This window comes from Physeter macrocephalus, chromosome 2, assembly GCF_002837175.3.
Source record: "Physeter macrocephalus isolate SW-GA chromosome 2, ASM283717v5, whole genome shotgun sequence".
Taxonomy (NCBI): Eukaryota; Metazoa; Chordata; class Mammalia; order Artiodactyla; family Physeteridae; genus Physeter; species Physeter macrocephalus.
Genome location: NC_041215.1, coordinates 8,140,750 through 8,160,800, shown reverse-complemented (window position 1 = coordinate 8,160,800; position 20,051 = coordinate 8,140,750). Strand labels below are relative to the sequence as shown.

The 20,051-nt window shown below is 55.5% G+C and overlaps 1 protein-coding gene across 3 annotated transcripts; it reads right to left on the bottom strand.

The window, feature by feature from the left end:
- Nucleotides 1-53: 53 nt before the first annotated feature.
- GRK6 (G protein-coupled receptor kinase 6) lies at nt 54-14,641 on the bottom strand. 3 transcript variants are annotated; one of them, XM_055080037.1, is made up of 17 exons: nt 14,451-14,641; nt 10,660-10,755; nt 9,610-9,722; nt 9,414-9,491; nt 8,960-9,060; nt 8,532-8,624; nt 8,363-8,426; nt 8,083-8,223; nt 7,607-7,797; nt 6,769-6,806; nt 6,588-6,677; nt 5,379-5,587; nt 5,151-5,288; nt 2,071-2,208; nt 1,854-1,988; nt 1,738-1,739; nt 54-1,201 (listed from the first exon to the last, which is right to left on the bottom strand). In XM_055080037.1, the coding sequence occupies exons 1-17, from the start codon at nt 14,500-14,502 to the stop codon at nt 1,093-1,095; spliced, it is 1,788 nt and encodes a 595-aa protein (XP_054936012.1). In that variant the 5' UTR covers nt 14,503-14,641; the 3' UTR covers nt 54-1,092. The 3 variants fall into 3 exon arrangements, with proteins under 3 accessions (XP_054936012.1, XP_023972106.1, XP_023972105.1); XM_024116338.3 differs by lacking the exon at nt 1,738-1,739 and having other exon boundaries at nt 54-1,661; XM_024116337.2 differs by lacking the exon at nt 1,738-1,739.
- Between the last annotated feature and the right edge of the window lie 5,410 nt (nt 14,642-20,051).

Below are 20,051 nucleotides of genomic sequence, written 5' to 3'. Positions count from 1 at the left end.
CAGGAAGACCCCTGGACCACCAGGGGCAAGAAAGAGGCAGGCAGGGGCAGCTGGCCAGGTTTGTGCTCGGACTGTATTCACACAGAGACATGTGGCAGCTTATATTGGACAAAATGGGTAATAAAAATTGGCTTTAAATATGGAAAAACTGGGACCCTGTAATCCCACGCTACCCTAACACTGGGACCAGGATGGCCATCACAGTCCGGGAAGGGCCAGGGCTGGGGCCTGGGGCACAGGCCCACGGCCTCGCCTGCCCCCTTCACACACACACACACACACACACACACACACACACACACATGCACACAGGCACCCACAGGCACACACAGGGAGGGGTGGATTATTGCTGGGCACATGTGTCTGTTATGAGGGGAGTCTGGAATGTTTAAGGGTTGGCCAGGGACACCCCCACCCCTACCCTTCCCCTGGCCTGGGCTGGGGTGTTTCTGCACGAGGTGTCTTCAGGACAGGGCCCAGCACAAAGGACGAGGTGACCTGGGAGCTGGAAGGCAGAGGCAGACCCATCTGGGACAGCCTGGGCAGTGGACTGAGGGGTCCCAGGGCCAGCCCAATCTCTGGTCACACTTTGGCACAGGCCTAGGGGACACAGAGGTCCCAGATCCAGCTCTGACAGGTGCTGAGAAGGGACAGTATTGGGCCCCAGAGGTGGTGGCCTAAGCCCAGGGCAGCAGGCACGAGTCTCACTTGGAGGTCGGCGGTGGCAAGCACAGTGCTGGGGGCCCAGGGGCCTGGCCTGGCCCAATCTCGCCTGTCTGAGCTGGGCCTGAGGTGCCTGGAGTGTGGCAGCAGCCCCTCTGCCAGCTCCAGGGTGGGTCTTAAGAACGCTCTGGTTACTATATACATTCGTACAAAGACATAAATACAGAAAGCCCCGAGCTCCACAGACAAGAGCTGAAGGGACGCACCTTTGTCCCAGGGACAGTCCAGGCCTTGCCAAACTCAGCCAGACCAGGGGCTGAGGGGCACAGGGCACTGGGGACAGCTCCGGCTGTGTTCCCCAGGCCACAACTTGAGTGGACAATGGGGAAGACCACTGTGCAAAACTGTAAACAGCGCTCGGAGTAGCTGCTACCGCCAATCGCCCGGTGGGGCCTCAGGCTGGGGGCTAGAGGCGGGTGGGGAGCTCGAGGTGGGCGGGAAGCTCTTCCTCACTGTCGCTGCAGTTCCCACAGCAGTCCTGGAGGGCAGGGAAGACACGGAGGGAGAGAGGCAGAGCGGGCGCAGTTAGCCACCAGGGCCGTCTCCTGGGCCGGCCCTGCCAGGGCAGACCAGGAGCTCCGTGCTCCAAGGAGGGGGCTCCCCACGAGGGGCCCAGAGCAGCAGCTCAGGCCAGACATGTGTGGACATCAGTGCAGAGGCTGCTGGCAACAGGCTGAAGTAAGGAGGACCAGGTGGATCCCAGGCTCTGCCAGGGCCCTCTCCCCTGGGGCCGGTGGAGGCAGGGCATGGAGAGACAGATGGCTAAGCAAGGCTAGCAGCTTGCAGGTGCTGGGCACGGAAGCAGTGGGGAGGGGGAGGTAGGGAGCGGGCACCAGACTTCTTTCGCCCACATCTTGCCTCTGCCATGGAAGGGCTGTCTGTGGCTCCCCAAGGCCGGGCAGCAAGGCCAACCCATGGGGAGCCCACACTGCTCACCTCTGGAAAGAGAAAAGAGGCCGTGAGCCCAGCCGGGGGTGGGGGACAGGCGGGAATGAGGCCAGAGACCCTGGGCACCGCTGACACGGCTGGAGGATGCCTACTCCCCGTGCACGCAGGCACCGGCTCTGCCTCCCACCCACCGTCCCCTGGAGCCAGGCGGGGGACCCAGGTAGGACACTGCTGGGGGTTACCTGGCGACTGAAGAGCCTCTGCAGCAGTCCCTTCTTTGGGGGTGCAGGCGGCTGGCCCTTCCAGTCCAGGTCTGGGGGAACCGAGCCATCCAGCCCAAAGACATTCAGCTCCTGGAAGCACTCAGTCTCCACCATCTGCCGCAGAACAGGCAGCTGTGAGTACTGCCCCCAAGGGCGCCCCTCTGGAGCCCACCCCATCAGCTGGGAAGGTCCCCACCTCATTCTGCCAGGGGATGGACACACTGCCCGTGGCAAATTTCTGGTAGAAGTCCTGGTCAGTGGCCTCCAGCTCCACACCCTTAACTGTGGAGAACTGTTCGATATCCAGAACATCCTTGCAGTAAATGGCCTGGGGCTGGGGGGACAGAGGCAGTGGTTAGACAGGAACACCACACACACCCCTCCTCGACAGGAGGGCAGCTCAACCCTGAGCTGGGGCTGGGCTTGCCCTGACCCTTGCAGCTTCCTGGTTTGCAGGTGCCCCCAGTGTTCACAGCAGCACTATTTACAATGGCCATGACATGGAAGCAACCTAAGTGTCTATCCACAGATGAATGGGTAAAGAAGATGTGGCATATGTATATAAATAATGTACAGTGGAATATTACTCAGCCATAAAAAAGAATGAAATAATGCCATTTGCAGCAACATGGATGGACCCAGAGATTATCATACCAAGTGAAATAAGTCGTACAAAGACAAATATATTCAACATGACATCACTTATATGTGGACTCTAAAAAAATGATACAAATGAACTTATTTACAAAACAGAAACAGACTCACAGACATAGAAAACAAACTCATGGTTATCAAAGAGGAAGGGGGGAGGATAAATAAGGAGTTTGGGATTAGCAGATATATTTTACAATATATAAAATAGATAAACATCACGGTCCTACTGTATAGCGCGGGGAACCATATTCAATCCCTTGTAATAAACTACAATGGAAAAGAATCTGAAAGAGAATATGTATACACACACATATACACATATATACATCCATACATATATATATCTGAATCACTTTGCTGTACACCAGAAACTAATACACAACATTGTAAATCTACTATACTTCCAAAACAAAACAAAACACAAGTGCCCCATGCACTTCCTGAGCATGGCAGTCCCTTCTCTCTGAGGCCCAAGTTCCCCTCTAAACTGGGGCTCATTATCCCTCACTGCTCACTGCCTGACAAGGCTGCAGAGCTGACCCACGGTGGCCAACCAGCCCCCACAGTGCCATACGGAATCAGTAACAGGCACCCCCCTCCACCTGTATACAGCTGTCTAGGTGCAACTGGTGAGGGCAGTGCAGACTGAATCTCAGCTGGGTACCCCATGCGGGACCTGGAGCTGATAGGTCCTCTGTCCTGGGACGTCCAATGGCATATTCCATCCCCTTCTGCTTCATAGCCAACCAAAGGATTAGACCATTCCTCCCACCTCCCTGCGCCCCCAGCCCTCTGCCAGGAGCCCACCTCACTCCAGAAGGCCACTTCTTTTTTCATCGTTACATTTTTTTCTAAGTCCTACTGTTAAGGATGTCAAAATATCATCATGTAAAATCATACAGCTGCTTTTTGGAAAAGTATGGAAAAGTATGGCAGTTCCCCAAAAGGTTAAACATAGCATTACCATATGAGCCAGCATTCAACTTCTAGGTGTATGTCCCAGAGAAATGAAAACATATGTCCCCACAAAAACTTGTATGTGAATGCTCAAAACAGCATTATTCATCATAGCCCCAAAGTGGAAACAACCCTAATGTCAATCAACTGATGAACAAACAAAATGTGGCATATTCATACAATGGAATATTATTCAGTCATTAAAAAGGAATACAGGACCAATAAATGCAACAACATCGGTGAACCTTGAAAACATTATGCAAAGTGCAAAAAGCCACTCACAAAGGACCACATATTATATAATCCCATTAATATGAAATGTCCAGAATAGGCAAATATAGAGAGACATAAAGTAGATTAGTAGGGACTCCCCTGGTGGCGCAGAGGTTAAGAATCTGCCTGCCAATGCAGGGGACACGGGCTCGAGCCCTGTTCCGGAAAGATCCCACACGCCGTGGAACAACTAAGCCCATGCACCACAACTACCGAGCCTGCACTCTAGAGCCCGCGAGCCACAACTACTGAAGCCTGCACGCCTAGAGCCTGTGCTCTGCAACAAGAGAAGCCACCGAAATGAGAAGCCTGTGCACCGCATCAAAGAGTAGCCCCCGCTCGCCGCAAGTAGAGAAAGCCCGCGCACAGCAACGAAGACACAACACAGACACACACACACACAAAAAGTCGATTAGTGGATGCCAAGGGCCAGAGGAGGGGAGAATGGGGAATGACTGCTAATGAGTATGGGGTACTTTGGGGGGAGGGGTGATGAAAATGTTCTAAAATTGATTGCGGTGATGGTTGCACAACCTGACTATGCTAAAAGCCATTTAATTATATCCTTTAAAGGAGTGAGCTGTATGGTATGTGAACTCAATAAAGCTGTTAAAAACTATGTCATCGAGGTGTGGCTGCTGAGGGGCCTCTGGGCAATCGGGCAATGAGCATCAGCCTAAAAACAATACAGACACACACACACACACAAAAAGTCGATTAGTGGATGCCAAGGGCCAGAGGAGGGGAGAATGGGGAATGACTGCTAATGAGTATGGGGTACTTTGGGGGGAGGGGTGATGAAAATGTTCTAAAATTGATTGCGGTGATGGTTGCACAACCTGACTATGCTAAAAGCCATTTAATTATATCCTTTAAAGGAGTGAGCTGTATGGTATGTGAACTCAATAAAGCTGTTAAAAACTATGTCATCGAGGTGTGGCTGCTGAGGGGCCTCTGGGCAATCGGGCAATGAGCATCAGCCTCAGGCCTTCATTTTCCTTTTCGGACTTCTTTTGAAATTATTGGGCAAGAGGCACTCTCTGTCTTCTAGGGTGGCTGAGCTGTTAAGATGTAGGCCTGCCACACCCTGGGGACAGCTGCCTGAAAGAGAAGCCTGCACACTGACCAGTAGTGGTCAGAGAGAGGAAGATGGAATTCCTGCAACATTGTTGGAGCCCTGGATCGGGTAGGCCAAAAGCAAGGCCTCTCCCACAGCTTTTCATTTTTCTGAGCCCGGTGAATTCTGTTTTGTTGGTTAACCCACTTGAGTTTTCTAACACTTGCAATGAGGGTGTCCCAGCCAATCCTCCAAGAGCCCCCATCCCTTCCTGCCCACCCCTGTGCCCCAGCCAGGGCTTGGCCCTGCCCTCGGCAGGAGTGGGCAGCACTCACATCAGGCTTGAAGGGTGGTTCTAGCATGCCGGCTCCCAGCCGCTTGAAGTTCAGCTTCTTGAAGAGGGGGTGCTCCTTCACCTCGCGGGCACCGCCCCCCCCACACCCCAGGCGCTCCGCAGGGTCCTTGCAGAGGAGCTACGGCAAGGCAGGGTGGTCAGGGTAGCCCCGGGAGAGGTGCCCCCAGCCCCAGCCCTGGCCGGGTGGGCCTCCTGCTGGCTGCTGTACCTGGGAACAGAGTGAGCGGGCCTGCGGGGAAAAGTGCTCGGAGTACTCCTCGGGCACCTCCTTTACCAGCCGCTCCACCTCCTCCCGCTTGATCTTCTTTTTTCTCTGCTGGAAGGGTGACTGGCCTGCGATCATCTCGTACAGGAGGCAGCCTAGCGCCCACCAGTCCGGGCTGAATGTGTACCGTTCGTTCTTCACCACCTCTGGGGCTGGGAGGGACAGCACAGGAGTTAAGACGGGGCAGGAGGCGGAATTGAGCCCCGGGGCCCCAGGAACGCCCACCATGAAGGTCAAGGTGGGGTAACCAGCTCAAACACCCACTGGCGCCACCCAGGCAGGCACCATCAGCAGCCCGGTGGGGACTGAGGTGAGTAGGAGAGCACACATCCCATCAAAGGGAGCTGGTACGGCCCTGCAGGGGGCCACGTCTTCTGATTTTTCAAGAGAAGTCAGAAATCCGTATTTTTAACATGAAGCTGTCTGGGTTATCAGATGTTGGCAATCAATTCAAATTGTTTGAAAAACAATTTGATTTAAACACAGATGGAGACCAAATTAGGCCTAATGTGGCTGCCAGTTTGCAACCTCTAGATTTAATATCAAAGAGAGGAAAGAAGACAGCAACTCATTTGCTGGATACCTACTGCCTGCCAGGACAGGCAGGTAGGGATTTTTGCCTCTACTGCCTCTTTTCATCTTCAAGGCAACCCTGGGAGTAGGTGATGATCACTTTACAGTCAGGGAAAGTGAGGCTGGGAGAAGCAGAATGTCTGGCCCGAGGACACATAACAAGGAAGAGGTGGAGCCCATAGCTGGAGCTCTGTCTACTGTGTCACGTGGTCCCAAGGGGAATTTGGGGCCACATCTTGGCCTCCGCCACAGATGGGCACTCCCACTTCTAGCATGGGCAGGTCTCGGGAGTGGAGGGCCGGGGCCATGGAAACAGGTATGAAGCCCTTGTCTTTCACTGGTAGCCACCTGTACGCCCAGCCAGTAGGAGGAGCTCAATGAATATGTAGTGAGTGAACGCTGTGGATTCACAGTGTGTGGGGCCCTGGCTGAGTCTTGGTCTCCTCATCTATAAAAGAAGAACATCAGCTCTTTCTATTCCCTGAGGTATAGGAGACTTCCCAACAGGGGTGGCGGGACTGGGCCCAAGACAGAGAGAGGACCCAGGAGGCTGGCGGGCCAGGGGGAAGGGAGACTCACCCATGTAGCCCACAGTGCCCACACGGCCTTTGATTGTCTGGCTCTCAGGTACGTGCACAGCCAGCCCCAGGTCGGAGATACGGATGTGACCTGAATGTGGGTGGAGAAGCAGGGAGGCCCGTTAGGCAGGTGGGCCAGACCTCCCCCATGCCTCTCCCACCCTTTGTGGCCCCTCACCCACCGTGGTCATCTAGTAGGATGTTCTCTGGCTTTAGGTCCCTGTGGGGAGAGAAGGGCAGGATCAGATGCTGCTCAGTTTGCCCAGCAGCCAGACAGGGCCACCCCCTCCTAGCTCGCTCACCCCCTGGGATGGGATGTGCAGCAAGGTGTGGGAGCCTTTTGCTGCCAGAGGACAGACAGCCCTGCCTTCCCTGGCAGCAGCCCCAACCTGAGGGAGCAGATGAAGGATCTATGCAGCCAGGACTCCTGGGACTCGCTAGGCAAGTGGAAGGCAGTTCCCACTCAGAGGGAAGCTTTCCAGGCATCACCAGCAGCTTTGTTCACCCCTAGTGTCAAGGGGCTTCCGCTCTCCCTCCACTCCGGTGGCTGACTCTACCTTTTCCATCTGTCAAACGAGGCTACTCATCCATCTCCTCATGGGGCTGTTGTGAGGCTCAAATGAAATCATCACCAGTAATAGTAGAAAGAGGAGCTCTCCACTACCGAGTTCTATGTACTTTACAGCATTATCTCATTCATTCCCTACAACAACCTGAGAGGCAGCAATTATAGTCTTTGCTTCCCAGGAAAGAAAATGGTGTTGTGAACAGGGAGCTGAGTGGCCAAGGTCACAGAGTGAGAGAGGGGTGACAATGCCGGGATTCACACATGGTCAACCAGACCCCAGAGCCTGGGTTCTGAGCCTCTCAAGTCTGCCTAGTGTGGGTGAGTGTGGAGCCCCTAGCCAGAGCCCAGACAGACTTGTGCCTGCAGTGCCAGCCCCAGCACACCAACATCTCTCTGCAGCCTCCACCCAAGCCCAGTTGCGGCCCCTGGCCAGGAGGGCCACACCCCTGCACCTGTACACGATGCGTTCCCGGTGCAGGTCCTCCAGGCCGCAGCAGATCTCCGCTGCGTAGAAGACGGCCCGAGCCTCGGGGAAGCCAGCCTGGCCCATGTGGTAGATGTGAAACTTGAGGTCGCCTCCGTTCATCAGCGTCAGCACCAGGCACAGCGCGTCCTTGGTCTCATAGGCATAGGCCAAGCTCACCTGTGACCAAGAGGGCCCGAGCCCTGAAGCAGGGGCCGTGGGCCACCTGGTGGCAGGGCTGGTGCCAGCCACCCGAAAAATCCTTCTTAGTACCACTCCCTGGGGCCCAGCCTGCTCCCTAGGCCAGGTGGCAATTCCCCAAACCCACCCTTCCCGGGCATCTCTGAGGGCAGGGGAGGCAGTCGTGCCTAGAGGGGGCCCCTGGGAGGGAAGAGATCTTAGTCCAGCGAGTGGGGAGAGCAGGCAAGGTCAGGGGAAAGGGAAGGGTCTCCTGTCTGTACTTACTACAAACCTACTGTTCACTTTCTCCAGGATCTGCTTCTCATTGAGGGCCATGGCCTCCCCTTTCCTCTTCTTGATCCGCTTCTTCTCCAGCTTCTTGCAGGCGTACATCTTGCCTGTTGCCCGCACCTGGCAGGCGCATACCTGTAGCCAGGGTAGATGGGGCAAATGGGGACCAGCTGTGCCCTTCCTGGGGGTACAGGGGCTCAAAGGGGGAAGGGGCTTGTCAGGGTCCACCCTACCCCACCTCTGCACTCTGCTGGGCTCTGGCCTGGCCACTCACCTCACCAAAGCCACCTTTGCCCAGGACTCGGTACTGCCTGAAGGTGTTTTTGGTCACTGGCTGCCTGTGGACAAGGGGTTGGGGATCAAACACTAGCTGATCAGGGGCCTGACGCCCGTAAGAGCCCCCACAACACGGCCCAGCCTGGCCCAGCCTTCAAGGAGCTCACCTTTCCAGCCACTTCCACTGCAGGAAACGGTTGAAGTAGATGCTGTCGAGGTAGTCGGCAAAAGGGGCCACACTCAGGTACTCGTGGGTCAGCCTATCGAGAAGACCCAGCCCACTGGTCAGCCCCTGACACCCCAAGTTCTTGGCTTGATGGGCCAGGCCTCCTGTTATGTGTATGCTCAGCCTGAAAGGCAGCATCCTCAGCCAACCCTCTTGCTAACCCACCTAGGTGGGAGACATGCATCCTGGCTGAAGCCCAAGATGCTACAGAGAGGGGAGGCAACCTGCCCAAGGTCACAGAGCCGGCCCAAGGCTGGGGTGAGAGGCTGAGCTCCCTCACCACCTGCTGAACTGTTCATAGCCTTCTGGGTCCAGAGAAGCTCCCCCGTCAGGACACAATTCTCAGCCTATGGGCAGGGAGAGGCTTACCGGGTGAGCTCCTGGAAGAGGTCTTTGCAGGGCCCCTGCTCCAGCCGCTGGGCACAGTTAGTCACCAGTTGCCGGGGGACCTCAGGGATGAGGTCGGGACCCTAGGGACAAGCCACAGACAGGTCAGTGCAGGGGTTCCCTTGGCCAGCCACCCACTCCCAGGGCAGAGAAGGCAGAGACCTCAGGCCTGTGCTGGGGTGGCTATGGGCTGGAGGTGTGCCAGCCTGCCCAGTTGCTGAACTTGGTTTCTACTCCCCTTGAGGCAGGGTGAAGCAGAGCTGCTGGCAGGCTGCAGGGTCCAGAGCCCCAGCCCACCTGCTGGGCTCCATGCCCACAGTGCTGCCTGGTGAGCCTGGAGCAGCTCCAGGGCACTCTCTGCCTGAGCTGTGGTCAGTCCTCTCCCCATCACTGAGCTCTACCCGTTGCCATCATCCCTCCATCAGAGCTCACTCACCGCGTGGCTCAGAAAATTCTGCATTAGCCGCCGCCCACACTCCTTCCGCTTCTCATCAGGGGTCACTTCATACTCAGCCTGCGGAGTGGGAGGCAGAGAAGCTTGGGGTTTGGGTACAGCAACAGGTGTGGGGAGATGGGGCACATGTGGCCCGGGACCTCTGCCCACCCTTGGTGTTGGGCTGGGCTGCACTCACCACCCCGTCCAGGAAGGCAATGCAGTGGGTCAGCTCGGGCCTCGTGGCGCAGAACTCTCGGAACAGCAGGCGCCCGATGGGCTGCCGCTCGCACAGGCTGTGGTAGTCACACTCTGCAGGCAGGGGTGGGAGCTGTTGGATTTCTGGACCTGGAGCCCGCCGGCAGGGCACTCCTGTCCACACCACCAGGCCCGGGGCCCTAACAACCACTTCCAGCCCTGCAGTATGGCAGCCACTGTCTCCTTTAGAACCCTCACCACAGCACTGAGGTGGCACTACTGTTACTGCCATCATAGCTTGGGACTCCGAGGCCCAGAGAGGATAAGTAATTAGCCCAAGGTCACACAGCCAGGAGTGTGGCTCCAGAGCCAGGGTCCTCACTTCCAGCCGCTGTCTCCTGGTTCACACCACTTGCATACGTCACAGTTGGGGTTGGGTGCGGTCTGTGAGGTTCCGGCCCGGCTTGGGCCCAGCCCACACCTGCTGCCTGCCTGGCGAAAGTGTGGGAGGAAGCTGTGGCTTCCGGTGAGCTCGAGGCTAGGCCTCCTTCCCGGCGGTGGAAGCAGCCATGGTGTACTCCTAGCCCACGTGCAGGCCTTCAGAGGGGGCCTGGCCCTTCTTGTCAAGGTTTTGCTGGGCACCCACAGGGCCAGGCTGGGTGGGGCTGAGCACAGGCCTGGGGCTCCCCGGGCAGTCAGTAAGGGCTGACTCCAGCCCCCAAAGCACCCTCCGCTCCATCCTGCTCGCCCTGCTCGCCCGAGGCCTGGCCCTCCCTTCCACTGCTTCCCTCAGATCGCCCCCAATCTGACCCCGTCCTCCTCCCCACGCCTACCCCAACCACCGGCTGCGGTCCTATGTGCTCTCTGCCCTCCACCCAGCCCAAGCCCAGGAACTGAAACTGGGTTGGTGGTGCGGCCTCAATTTCTCTGCTCCCCGAAACCCCCAACCCTGCCCCTCCACCCTGAGGCAAGGTCTCGGGGGAGGCCCCCCTGGCACCAGCAGGACCCTCTCACCTCTCCAACCCACCCCCCGTCTCTACCCAGGCCTCACCAAGGCTGAGCCGCAGCTCTTCGCACTGGCTGATATGAGGGAACTGCAGCATCTGACGCCATTTCTTGCTTTTGCCTTTGCGATTCCCGCCACCACCTGTGGAAGCAAACAGGTGCTGGGTCTCGAGTCCCGCCACTGCCGTGCCTCCCCTCCACCCTCAGTGCAGTCCAGAGGCCTTCAGGGCCCAGCCTAGGCCCAGTCCACTCTGGGAGGCACCTCGGGCCTTCCTTCCTCATGCTGCAACATGCCCTCGCTGGGTTCCAGGACACACATGGGCCCCTCGGCCCTCCTGCTAGGGGCTTCTGGGCTGGAAGAGCCAAGAGGGGCATGAGGCCAGGCCACTGGGGGAGAGTGGGGTTTCCAGGTAGCTTTGGCAGGCCTCAGCTTCTTCCTACCAGGTAGGAGTTTCCCAGGTGAAGAAAGAGAAGGACACGATAGTGGTAGGAACTGTGTAAGTCAAGGCCCAGAAGGGAGATGTTCCAGGACATGTGGGACATGCTGAGAGACGCCAGAGGCAGAGGGCAGCCTGGGTCACCAGGTAGGCTCCAGGCCCCTATTACGGGGTCCTGCATCAGAGCTATCAGAGACGCAAACAAAGTGGTGGCAGGAGGGTTGGCACTCAGGATGCCTACCCCTGCTTTCCTGGTCCTGCTACCTGCCTCATTTTACCTAGCTGACCCCTCATCTGTAGCTGCTGAGACCAGGGTAGCAGCTCAAATGCCTATAGAGCCAGACAGGTACAGTAAATGTGGGCCAGATGGTAGACAACAGGGAGTGGTGAGGAGTGTGGGAACTGGACCCGGCGTGCCGCTTTGAACAGGGGCAGCTGCAGCACAACCACGGCTGACTGCTTCATTGTTACTAGGAAGGAATGCTGGCCCAGTGTGGCCAGCTCTTCTGATTTTTCAAAATCAGCTGAGACTCTGGACTGTTACATGAAATATTGGTTCCTATATTTTAAAAAACCCACTGCAGCCCAATAAATAAAACATGTTAGAGATCTAGCTAGATGTGGCCTGTGGGCCATGAGGTTGAAAATGGTGGAAGAAGCCTGAGTCTTGGAATCTTACAGACCTGGGTTTGAATCTCCACTTTACACTTCAGGCCCATCACTTGCTCTCTAGGAACCTCAATTTCTCCATGTGTATTTCAGGTCCAGAGCCATCTCCAGAGGTATTGTGATGGTGACCAGGAGAGTCTGTGTCCAGTACCCAGTAGAGCTGTGGCAAGAGGTGGGTCCCAGCTCCAACAACTCATTGGCAACCTCAGGCCACCACTATCCCTTGCCTGGCCTCAGTTTCCCCTACGGTTTACCCAGCCTTGTTTCCATCTGGCCTGGCTGAAGGCAGGTGGTGCAGGAGGAGCCACCGTCTAGGGAGAGGGCAAGGCTGGGTCCTCCAATAGGCTCCCTGACCTAAGCTGCCTGGAAGAGGAAGTGTTGTAGGGTACCCATTGGGAAACCTGCTAGCAGCCCTCCTGCAGCCTATACCCAGCATACCCAACAGTCATTGCTCCACTGTGAGTGAGCAACAGACCCAGGGCAAGGCCCCCAACCCAGGGCAAGGCCTCCCCAGAAGGGGAACTCCTCCCCCAACCCTCCATCCGCCTGCTACCCCCAACACTTACTTCCTCCTCTCCCTCCTCCCAGCCACATCAAGGCAGCAGCAGAGTCACATGCAAATATCCTGTCCTGGAACTGCCACCAGAGTCAGTGGGGCTCCTCCCCACCCCAGCCTGGTCCCCTCCCTGTGCCTCTGGGGGCCTGGGAAAGGAAGAAGGACTAAGTGAGGGTTCACACCTCCAGTGCTGTCCCACTTCATCCTCATAGCAATTCTTCCAGACCTGGCCCAATTTTATGAGAAAACCGAGGCCCTGAAATGAGGAGTCAATTGCTCCAAGATTATGAAGGCTGGAGGTCCCAGAGGCAGGACTTGAACCCAGCTCCCTAGGACCACAACCCAAGCTCTTCTCCCACCGCAAACATGCCTGGCATCAGGTGTCAACTGAATACATGCAATCCCAAATCACTCAGGGCCTCAGATCACTTGGGAAGCTGGCAAAGGCCCAGGGTCCAAGCTGTCAGCCAGCTCATGAAGGGATTCCAATGCACTCAATCTACAGACCAGGGTTCAGAACTCAGTGACAACTGGGATTTCCTTTAGTTTTCAGGTCCCACCCTCAACCATCCCACAAAAAGAGTTACTGAAGTTCAGAGAGAAGAGACTTGTCTAGAGCCACCCAGATGAGAGGGACAGAGCCAGGTTGGAGTAAGGATTCTCCAGTGAAGGCATTGGTCTCAGTCTGGCCATAACCCCCTATGCCTCACCTATGGCCTGAGGAAGCCTATCAGAAGGTGCCCACACTCTCTGGTCAGGCAAGGCAGTGTTCTCAGCAGGCCTGAGGCCTGAACTGGCTACAGCCCTAGGGAGGGAGGCCTGGCCAGGCTCTCCCCACCCCTCCTCCCTGGATGGCTGGATGACGAGGCAGAACAGAATCGGCAGATGCCCCCAGAGGCTGGGAGGAAGGCCTAGCCCCAGGACTCGATAACGGACAGGAGATAAGGAAGGCTCTGGGCACTGAGGACCCAGCCTGCCATGCCCATTCCCAGGCAGCACTTCCCCAGGGTCAACATGCACTGGGCAGGCAGGGGGCACCAGATGCTGTGCCAGCTGGGGGTTCCTCTGGGTTTCCTACAGATTGCATTGGGGACATCCTGTGTCCTAGGCGTGAGTCAACCAGTCTCACTGTGTGTCCTGGGGGCTAGTCACTGATCTAAGCCTCAGTTTCCCACCTCTAAAATAGGTCAGAAAGGCGAAGCAGATGTCTTTTTCAGCCTGAAAGCCCAGCAAAGAGTCCTGACCTCCCTGCCCTAGAGTTCCAAAAAGAAGTGTCTTCTTCTCTGCTGGTCCCTGGCACCCTGGACAGGACAGGGCACAGAGTAGGTATTCGGTGATTATGTTACTGAGGTGAACAGTGGCAGGTGAGGGGCAGACTGACCTCAAGGCAATGAGGACCAAGTCTGGTCCCTATGCATCCCCAGGATGCTCATTGAGCAGGTGCCTGGTAATGTCTGAGGAGCTCAGCAACACTAGGTTCACAAGACAGGTTCCCTCTGCCAGGCCTTGCACTTAACAGTCCTACCAGCCTGGCATGCCTCCCTTCCTTCAAAACTCAGCTTCCAGTTTTTTCTGTGCCCATCTGCCCCACTAGTCCCGAGGGCAAAAACTGTGACCCATTCACCTCTGTCCCCAGTGTCCTGAGGCACCGAGCAAGTGGCAGTCATGCTGGTAGCATATATGACCAGCAGTTTCCCCACCTCGCATAGGCTGCGCTACGGCAGAGCCTCGGTTCATATATTTTCCAAACCTTTTACCCTGCACCAACTTTGTGCCGGCCCAGGCTGGGCGCCAGAGTCTGGGCCCGGGCACGTGGGGTGTGGGCTGCCCCTTCCCCTTCCTGGGGCATCTTCTTACCTCTCACCTGGGAGAGGGCTCAGAGAGGCTCTCCCGGGGCTGGGGTCCCATCCTTCCCTCTTCCTTCCTCTCTCCTCCTCTCACCCCCTCACCGCGACCCCACCCCCTCGCCGCGCGGGCGGCGGCCTGACCCCCACCCCTTGCTGGGCTCCAGCTCCCGAGGGGCAGGTGCGGAGGAAGAGGACCACAGGCCGGAAGGGCTCGTGTCTGCGCGAGGTGCGGGGCACGGAGCGAGCTGTCCTAGGGGATCGGGCGGCTGAGGCACCCGGTCGAGCTCTGAGGCCGCGCACCCGCGTTCTCCGCACCCAAAAGCCTCACCTTCCCGGGCCTTGAGTAGCACCGTGTTCGCTACGATGTTCTCGAGCTCCATGGGCTGCGGCACCGCCAGGCCCGCCGGGCCGCGCCACCGGCCGGGATTGCGCGAGGGAGCCGAGGCCGGATGGCGATCGGCGCGGCTCGGCTCGGCTCGGCTCGCAGTGACCGCGCCGCGGCCTCCCGGGCCTCCCCGGCCGCCGCCGCCCGCCGAGCACTCTGCGCCCCCTCCCGGGGGCCACCCCGGCGCCGGCACGCCCCGCCCCGGCCCGCCCCCTGTTTACTTTACTCGGCCAATAACCGGGCGAGCGCTCGCCGCGCCGTCTTCCTATTAGACAGTCACTTCATCATCCCCCGCCCCCAGAACCAGGAATTCGTTCAAAGAAACAGGGAGGCGGGACTTAAAACGTCACCTCTTCCTGGTTGGTCTGCGGAGGGGTTCAGCCCCTACGTTCGAATTTCTGGGCCTTCGTAGGATACCAAACTGCCAATTAGGGCCGAGCCTCCGCGGGGACATAAGAGGTGGGTCCTCTGGGTCACGCCCCGGATCCCTGATATTTGATTGGATGAAGGGAGCGTCAGTCATTCTCAGCTTTGCACTCTGATTGGGCCATTAGATGTGGGTGTGGGCCTGGTCCTTTTGGCTCGCCTTGGCTTGTCCAGGGTTTGTAGGGGATGCGTCTGGTATCCTGGGCCTCCTGCATGCCGGCCTCAAGCAAGTTCGGGCCGTGTATCCAGCCGTATTCCTTTGGGCCGGCCCATCCTGGAGGGCGCACATCGTTAGCAGGGAGAGGCCCACAGGAGGGTGCCGGCTTCCCGAGCTGCTCCCAGGCCTCCAGGCCGGCCACCGCGAGCGCCCCCGCCCCGCCCCGCCCCCACAGCCGGATGTTGTGATTTCTCTCCACCCACACGGCCTTGCCCGCCCTCGGCCTCTGCTGCCTTATTAGGCAGCGCTACCACCTCAAGACTTAAGGAACGAGCTCACACCCATTATATAGGTGGGGAGCTGAGGTCCAGTGGAGGGCTACAGGCCTAGGGCCAAGCAGAAAACAAGGCCGAAATTTTACAGCTAATTAACACCTTCTAGCTCAACATCCTACTCCCTCCACCCTCACTTCACGGAAACGGAGGCTTGCCCAAACTTGCGGGTAAGGCAGAGTCCGATTCAACTAGGCTTCTCTGATTCCTATCCATTCATTCATCCAAAAATACAGAGCATGCACTTTGTGCCAGGCACTGGGCCAGGTGCTAGGGAATACACTGGTGCCAGCAAGATAGTCTCTCTGCCTACCTGATAGAAGGGGGATAAATATGGTAATCCTATGTGTAAACAGTGACAAGTGCTATTAAGACGTTAAGACAAAATAGGGGAAATGGGCTCAGGGTGTGACATTTGAGCAGATCCAACCACACAAAGATCTAGGGGAACAGAGTTTCAAGCAGAGGCAACAGCAAGTGCAAAGCTTTGAGCCTAGAGTAAGTTTGGTATGTTCAAGGAACAGGAAGAAGGCCTGTGTAGCTTCAGGGCCCGAAGTCTGAGATGAGTTGAAGGAGCAGGGATTCTAGGTAGATCCTGAAAGGCTTTGTAAACCACGGAGAGGAGTTTGTTTTTCTTAAATGAAATGTGGAGCCTTTGAAAGGATGAGTTATACTTTTATTTTATTTTATTTTTAGGCCATGTGGCATGTGGGATCTTAGTTCCCCGACCAGGGATTGAACCCGCACCCCCTGCATTGGGAGCATGGAGTCTTAACCACTGGACTGCCAGGGAAGTTCCTGACTTATACTCTTTTTTTGTGTGTGTGGTACGCGGGCCTCTCACTGTTGTGGCCTCTCCCGTTGCGGAGCACAGGCTCCGGACGCACAGGCTCAGCGGCCATGGCTCACGGGCCTAGCCGCTCCGCGGCATGTGGGATCTTCCCGGACCGGGGCACGAACCCGTTTCCCCTGCATCGGCAGGCGGACTCAACCACTGCGCCACCAGGGAAGCCCTGACTTATACTTTTAAAAGATCACTCTAGCTAGTAGACTTTCAGGGGGCCAAGAGTGGAAGCAGAGTGAGCAGTTGGGAGCCTGCTGAATTCCAGGAGAGAGAGGATGGTTGCTTGGACTGAGAAGGTGGCAGTGGAGATGGAGAAAAGCGCATGGATCTAGGATACTTTGGGGAATAAAGAAAAGTACTTTGAAGGAAGGAAACCCAGTGGCCAGTAGGACAAAGGGCAGGTACCTCACCCAGTGAAGGGTGTTGTGTCTAAGTGAGACCTGAGAGTTAAGTGAGAATGTGCAGTTTTCAGAGGTAACTGGAGTGGGAGGGAAAGAGCCTCTGGATAGAGGGCCAGCACATGTTCAGAGTTCTGTAGAGGAAGGTGGTTAAGGGCTCATGCATTTGGCACATGAGGGCAGAGCATTGAACTAGAGTTTCAGGTACACATTGGAGTGTGCATGGGGAGGCCTTGAAGAGGCCTGGATTAGGGAGGTCCTTGGAAGCTAGGTAAGGAGTCTGGACTTCATTTTGAGAGTAGTGGGGAGCTGTCCAGGGTGTGCTAATCCAGGGAGTAGTTTGATCATATTTGCTGACTCAGCCACGCTGTGCTAGGGGTGGGGAGAAGGGTGGGGAGAGAGGGGCCTAGGCTGACTTGTAAACACCAATTGTTTTGACGCCCAGCATCTGAGCACCCCTCCCCTTTGGGAGGAAACCTATAAAATGCAGAGGCAGGCCCTGCTTTCCACTAGGGAAATCAAAGAGGAGGCAGAATTTCCTCTCTAAGGTCCCTGGTACCTGGAGTGTTTCCAATGTTTGCAAGCAGGTCTTTGAAATCCAAAGCAAGTGATTAACATAAGACATCAGAGGACCATTTAGGATTCATTATGGTGGCAGTGGAAGAAGAGGGGGAGGTGGTCGAGCCAGGCCCTTCCTGGGGTAGGGGAATTCAGCAAGCACCCAAGAGCATCCAATCAGTTCCTTGTCTGCCTAAGTTACCCAGAATCAGCTTCATTGTTTAGAGCCAAGTATCCTGAGTAAGACAGGTGGGAGGCCCTTTTAAGAGGAATCACTGGAGAGAGGAATGATGCACTGTGCTGGGGCAGTGGCCTGTGGGTGCAGACAAGTGGCCAGGTTGAGAGCGATCATAGAGCTCGAATGAATAAGACTTGGTGATTGATATGGGGTAAGGAGGGGATGGTATCACACACAACTCTTGGGTTCTGACTCTTCAACCCGTTCTCTAGCTATGACCGTGATCCTTTTTAAAAGGGAAGTCTGCCACCATTCGTCTGACATATGCACTTCTAGGGATTATCCTACAAATATAATTGTACTCAAGCAAAATCAGAAATGAATGTTCAAGGTTGTTCACTGCAGCATTGTCCAAAAACACCAAATGTACTAATTGTCCTTAATAGGGACTAGTTAAGTAATATTTGGTCCTTTCCTGTACAGGAATACTATATAGCTTTAAAAAAACTGTGGGGGTGCTCTTCATGTACTGATATAAACAATCTCCAAGATATATTGTTAAATAAAAAAAGCGGGACTTCTCTGTGGTCCAGTGGCTAAGACTCCGTGCTCCCAGTGCAGGGGGCCTGCGTTCAATCCCTGGTCAGGGAACTAGATCCCGCATGCCTTAACTAAAAGATCCTGCATGCCGCAACTAAGACCTGGCGCAGCCAAATAAATACATTAAATAAATATTTTAAAAATCTTTAAAAAATTGAAAAAAGCAAAGTGCAGAACAGTGGGTAAGATTTGCTAGTAGTTGTATACAAAAGGTCAGGATAGGCTAGGTTATGCTCCAGTAACAAACAATCCCCAAATTTCAGTGACTTAAAGCAACAAAAGTTTACTTCTCAGGTACACCTTGTGTCCAGTGCAGGTTGTTGGGAAGTGGGGAGGCTCCACTAGGAGTAGTCACTCAGGGAACCAGGACGCTAGGGACTCCCTGTCAATCTGCGCTTCTGCAATGTCAGGCAGTAAAAGGAATTGTGGGGAATCATATGATGGCCCTTAAAGCTTGCATCTGAAAGTGATACAAGTCACTTCTGCTCACATTTCATTGGTTAAGGCAACCACATGGCCACAAGTAAGTTGAGAGGGGTGTGGAAGTCCAACACTACTGTGGGAGATTGTATTTTCCAAAGATGAGTGTAGCAATACACTCCCATCCCACAGGCATTTCTGTGGTGTGACCTTGCCACCCACACAGCAAGAGGTGGGCTCTCATTTCCCTGTCCTTACCTCTGGCCTGGCCTTAGTGACTCTCGTCATCAGTAGAATATGGTGGAAGTGATACACATGAGATCTGAGGCCAGGTCACAAAAGGCCGTGGAGCCTGGGTTTCTTGAAATGCTTGTTCTCTAGAAGCTTCTCTCAGGATGTTCCTTCAGGCTCATCAGTTGTGCTGTGATGTGATAAGCCCACACTGAATAGATTGGTCACGTGTAGGTAGGTGCTCTGCTATGGTTGACAGTTCCAGCTGAGCCCAGCCTTCCAGTTGTCCCACCTAGAGCACAAGACATTTGAGCAAAGAAGCCCCTGGGTGATTCCAGCTCCCGGGCAGTCCCATCAGCCCCAGCTGAGGCCCCTGGCATTGTGGTGCAGACAGCCATCCCTGCTGTGTCCTGCCTGAATTCCCAACCCGCAAAATCCATCAGCCTAATAAGTTGGTGTTTTATGCCACTAAGTTGTGAGTGATTTGCTACACAGAAATAGATTCTGGAATAACGAATATACGCCTGGAAGGAGAATAGAATTGGAAATATTTAGTGAACAACACTAACTCCCACAGATGAATCTGCTTCCGTATGCATGGACCCCCCTCTGGAAGGCCACATGAGGTATGGGAACATTGGTTGCCTATAGGAAGGGGGAGTTAAGTGGCTGGGGACAGGGCTGGAGGGGGGCTTTTCATCTTATACCCTTTGTTTTGGTGTTTTGTTTTGTTTTTTAAATGATTTGTATTTATTTATTTATTTTATTTTTATTTTTGGCTGTGTCAGGTCTTTGTTGTAGCACGCGGGATCTTTTTTCTGTTGTGGTGCGTGGGCTTCTCTCTAGTTGTGGTGTGCGGGCTCCAGGGCAGGTGGGCTCTGTAGTTGTGGCGCGCGTGCTCTCTAGTTGAGGTGCAAGGGCTCAGTAGCCCCATGGCATGTGGGATCTTTGTTCCCTGACCAGGGATCGAACCCGCATCCCCTGCATTGGCAGGCAGATTCTTTACCATTGGACCACCAGGGAAGTCCCCTTATATGCTTTTGGACTTTGATCTTGTATCATGTGACTCTATTGCTTATTTTAGAAACAATCAACTGGGTCCTGTCACTCTCCTGCTCAGAACCGCCCGGTGGCTTCCTGGGGTGGGCAGCCTCTAAGATGACCCCAATGATCCCCCCTCCTGATATTCACCCCCTGATGTGATCCCCTTTCCTCAAGCATGGACTAGACCTAACGACTCACTTCTAGTGAAAAGAATGCAGCCAGGGCTTCCCTGGTGGCGCAGTGGTTGAGAGTCTGACTGCCGATGCAGGGGACACAGGTTCGTGCCCCGGTCCGGGAAGATCCCACATGCCGCGGAGCGGCTGGGCCCGTGAGCCATGGCCGCTGAGCCTGCGTGT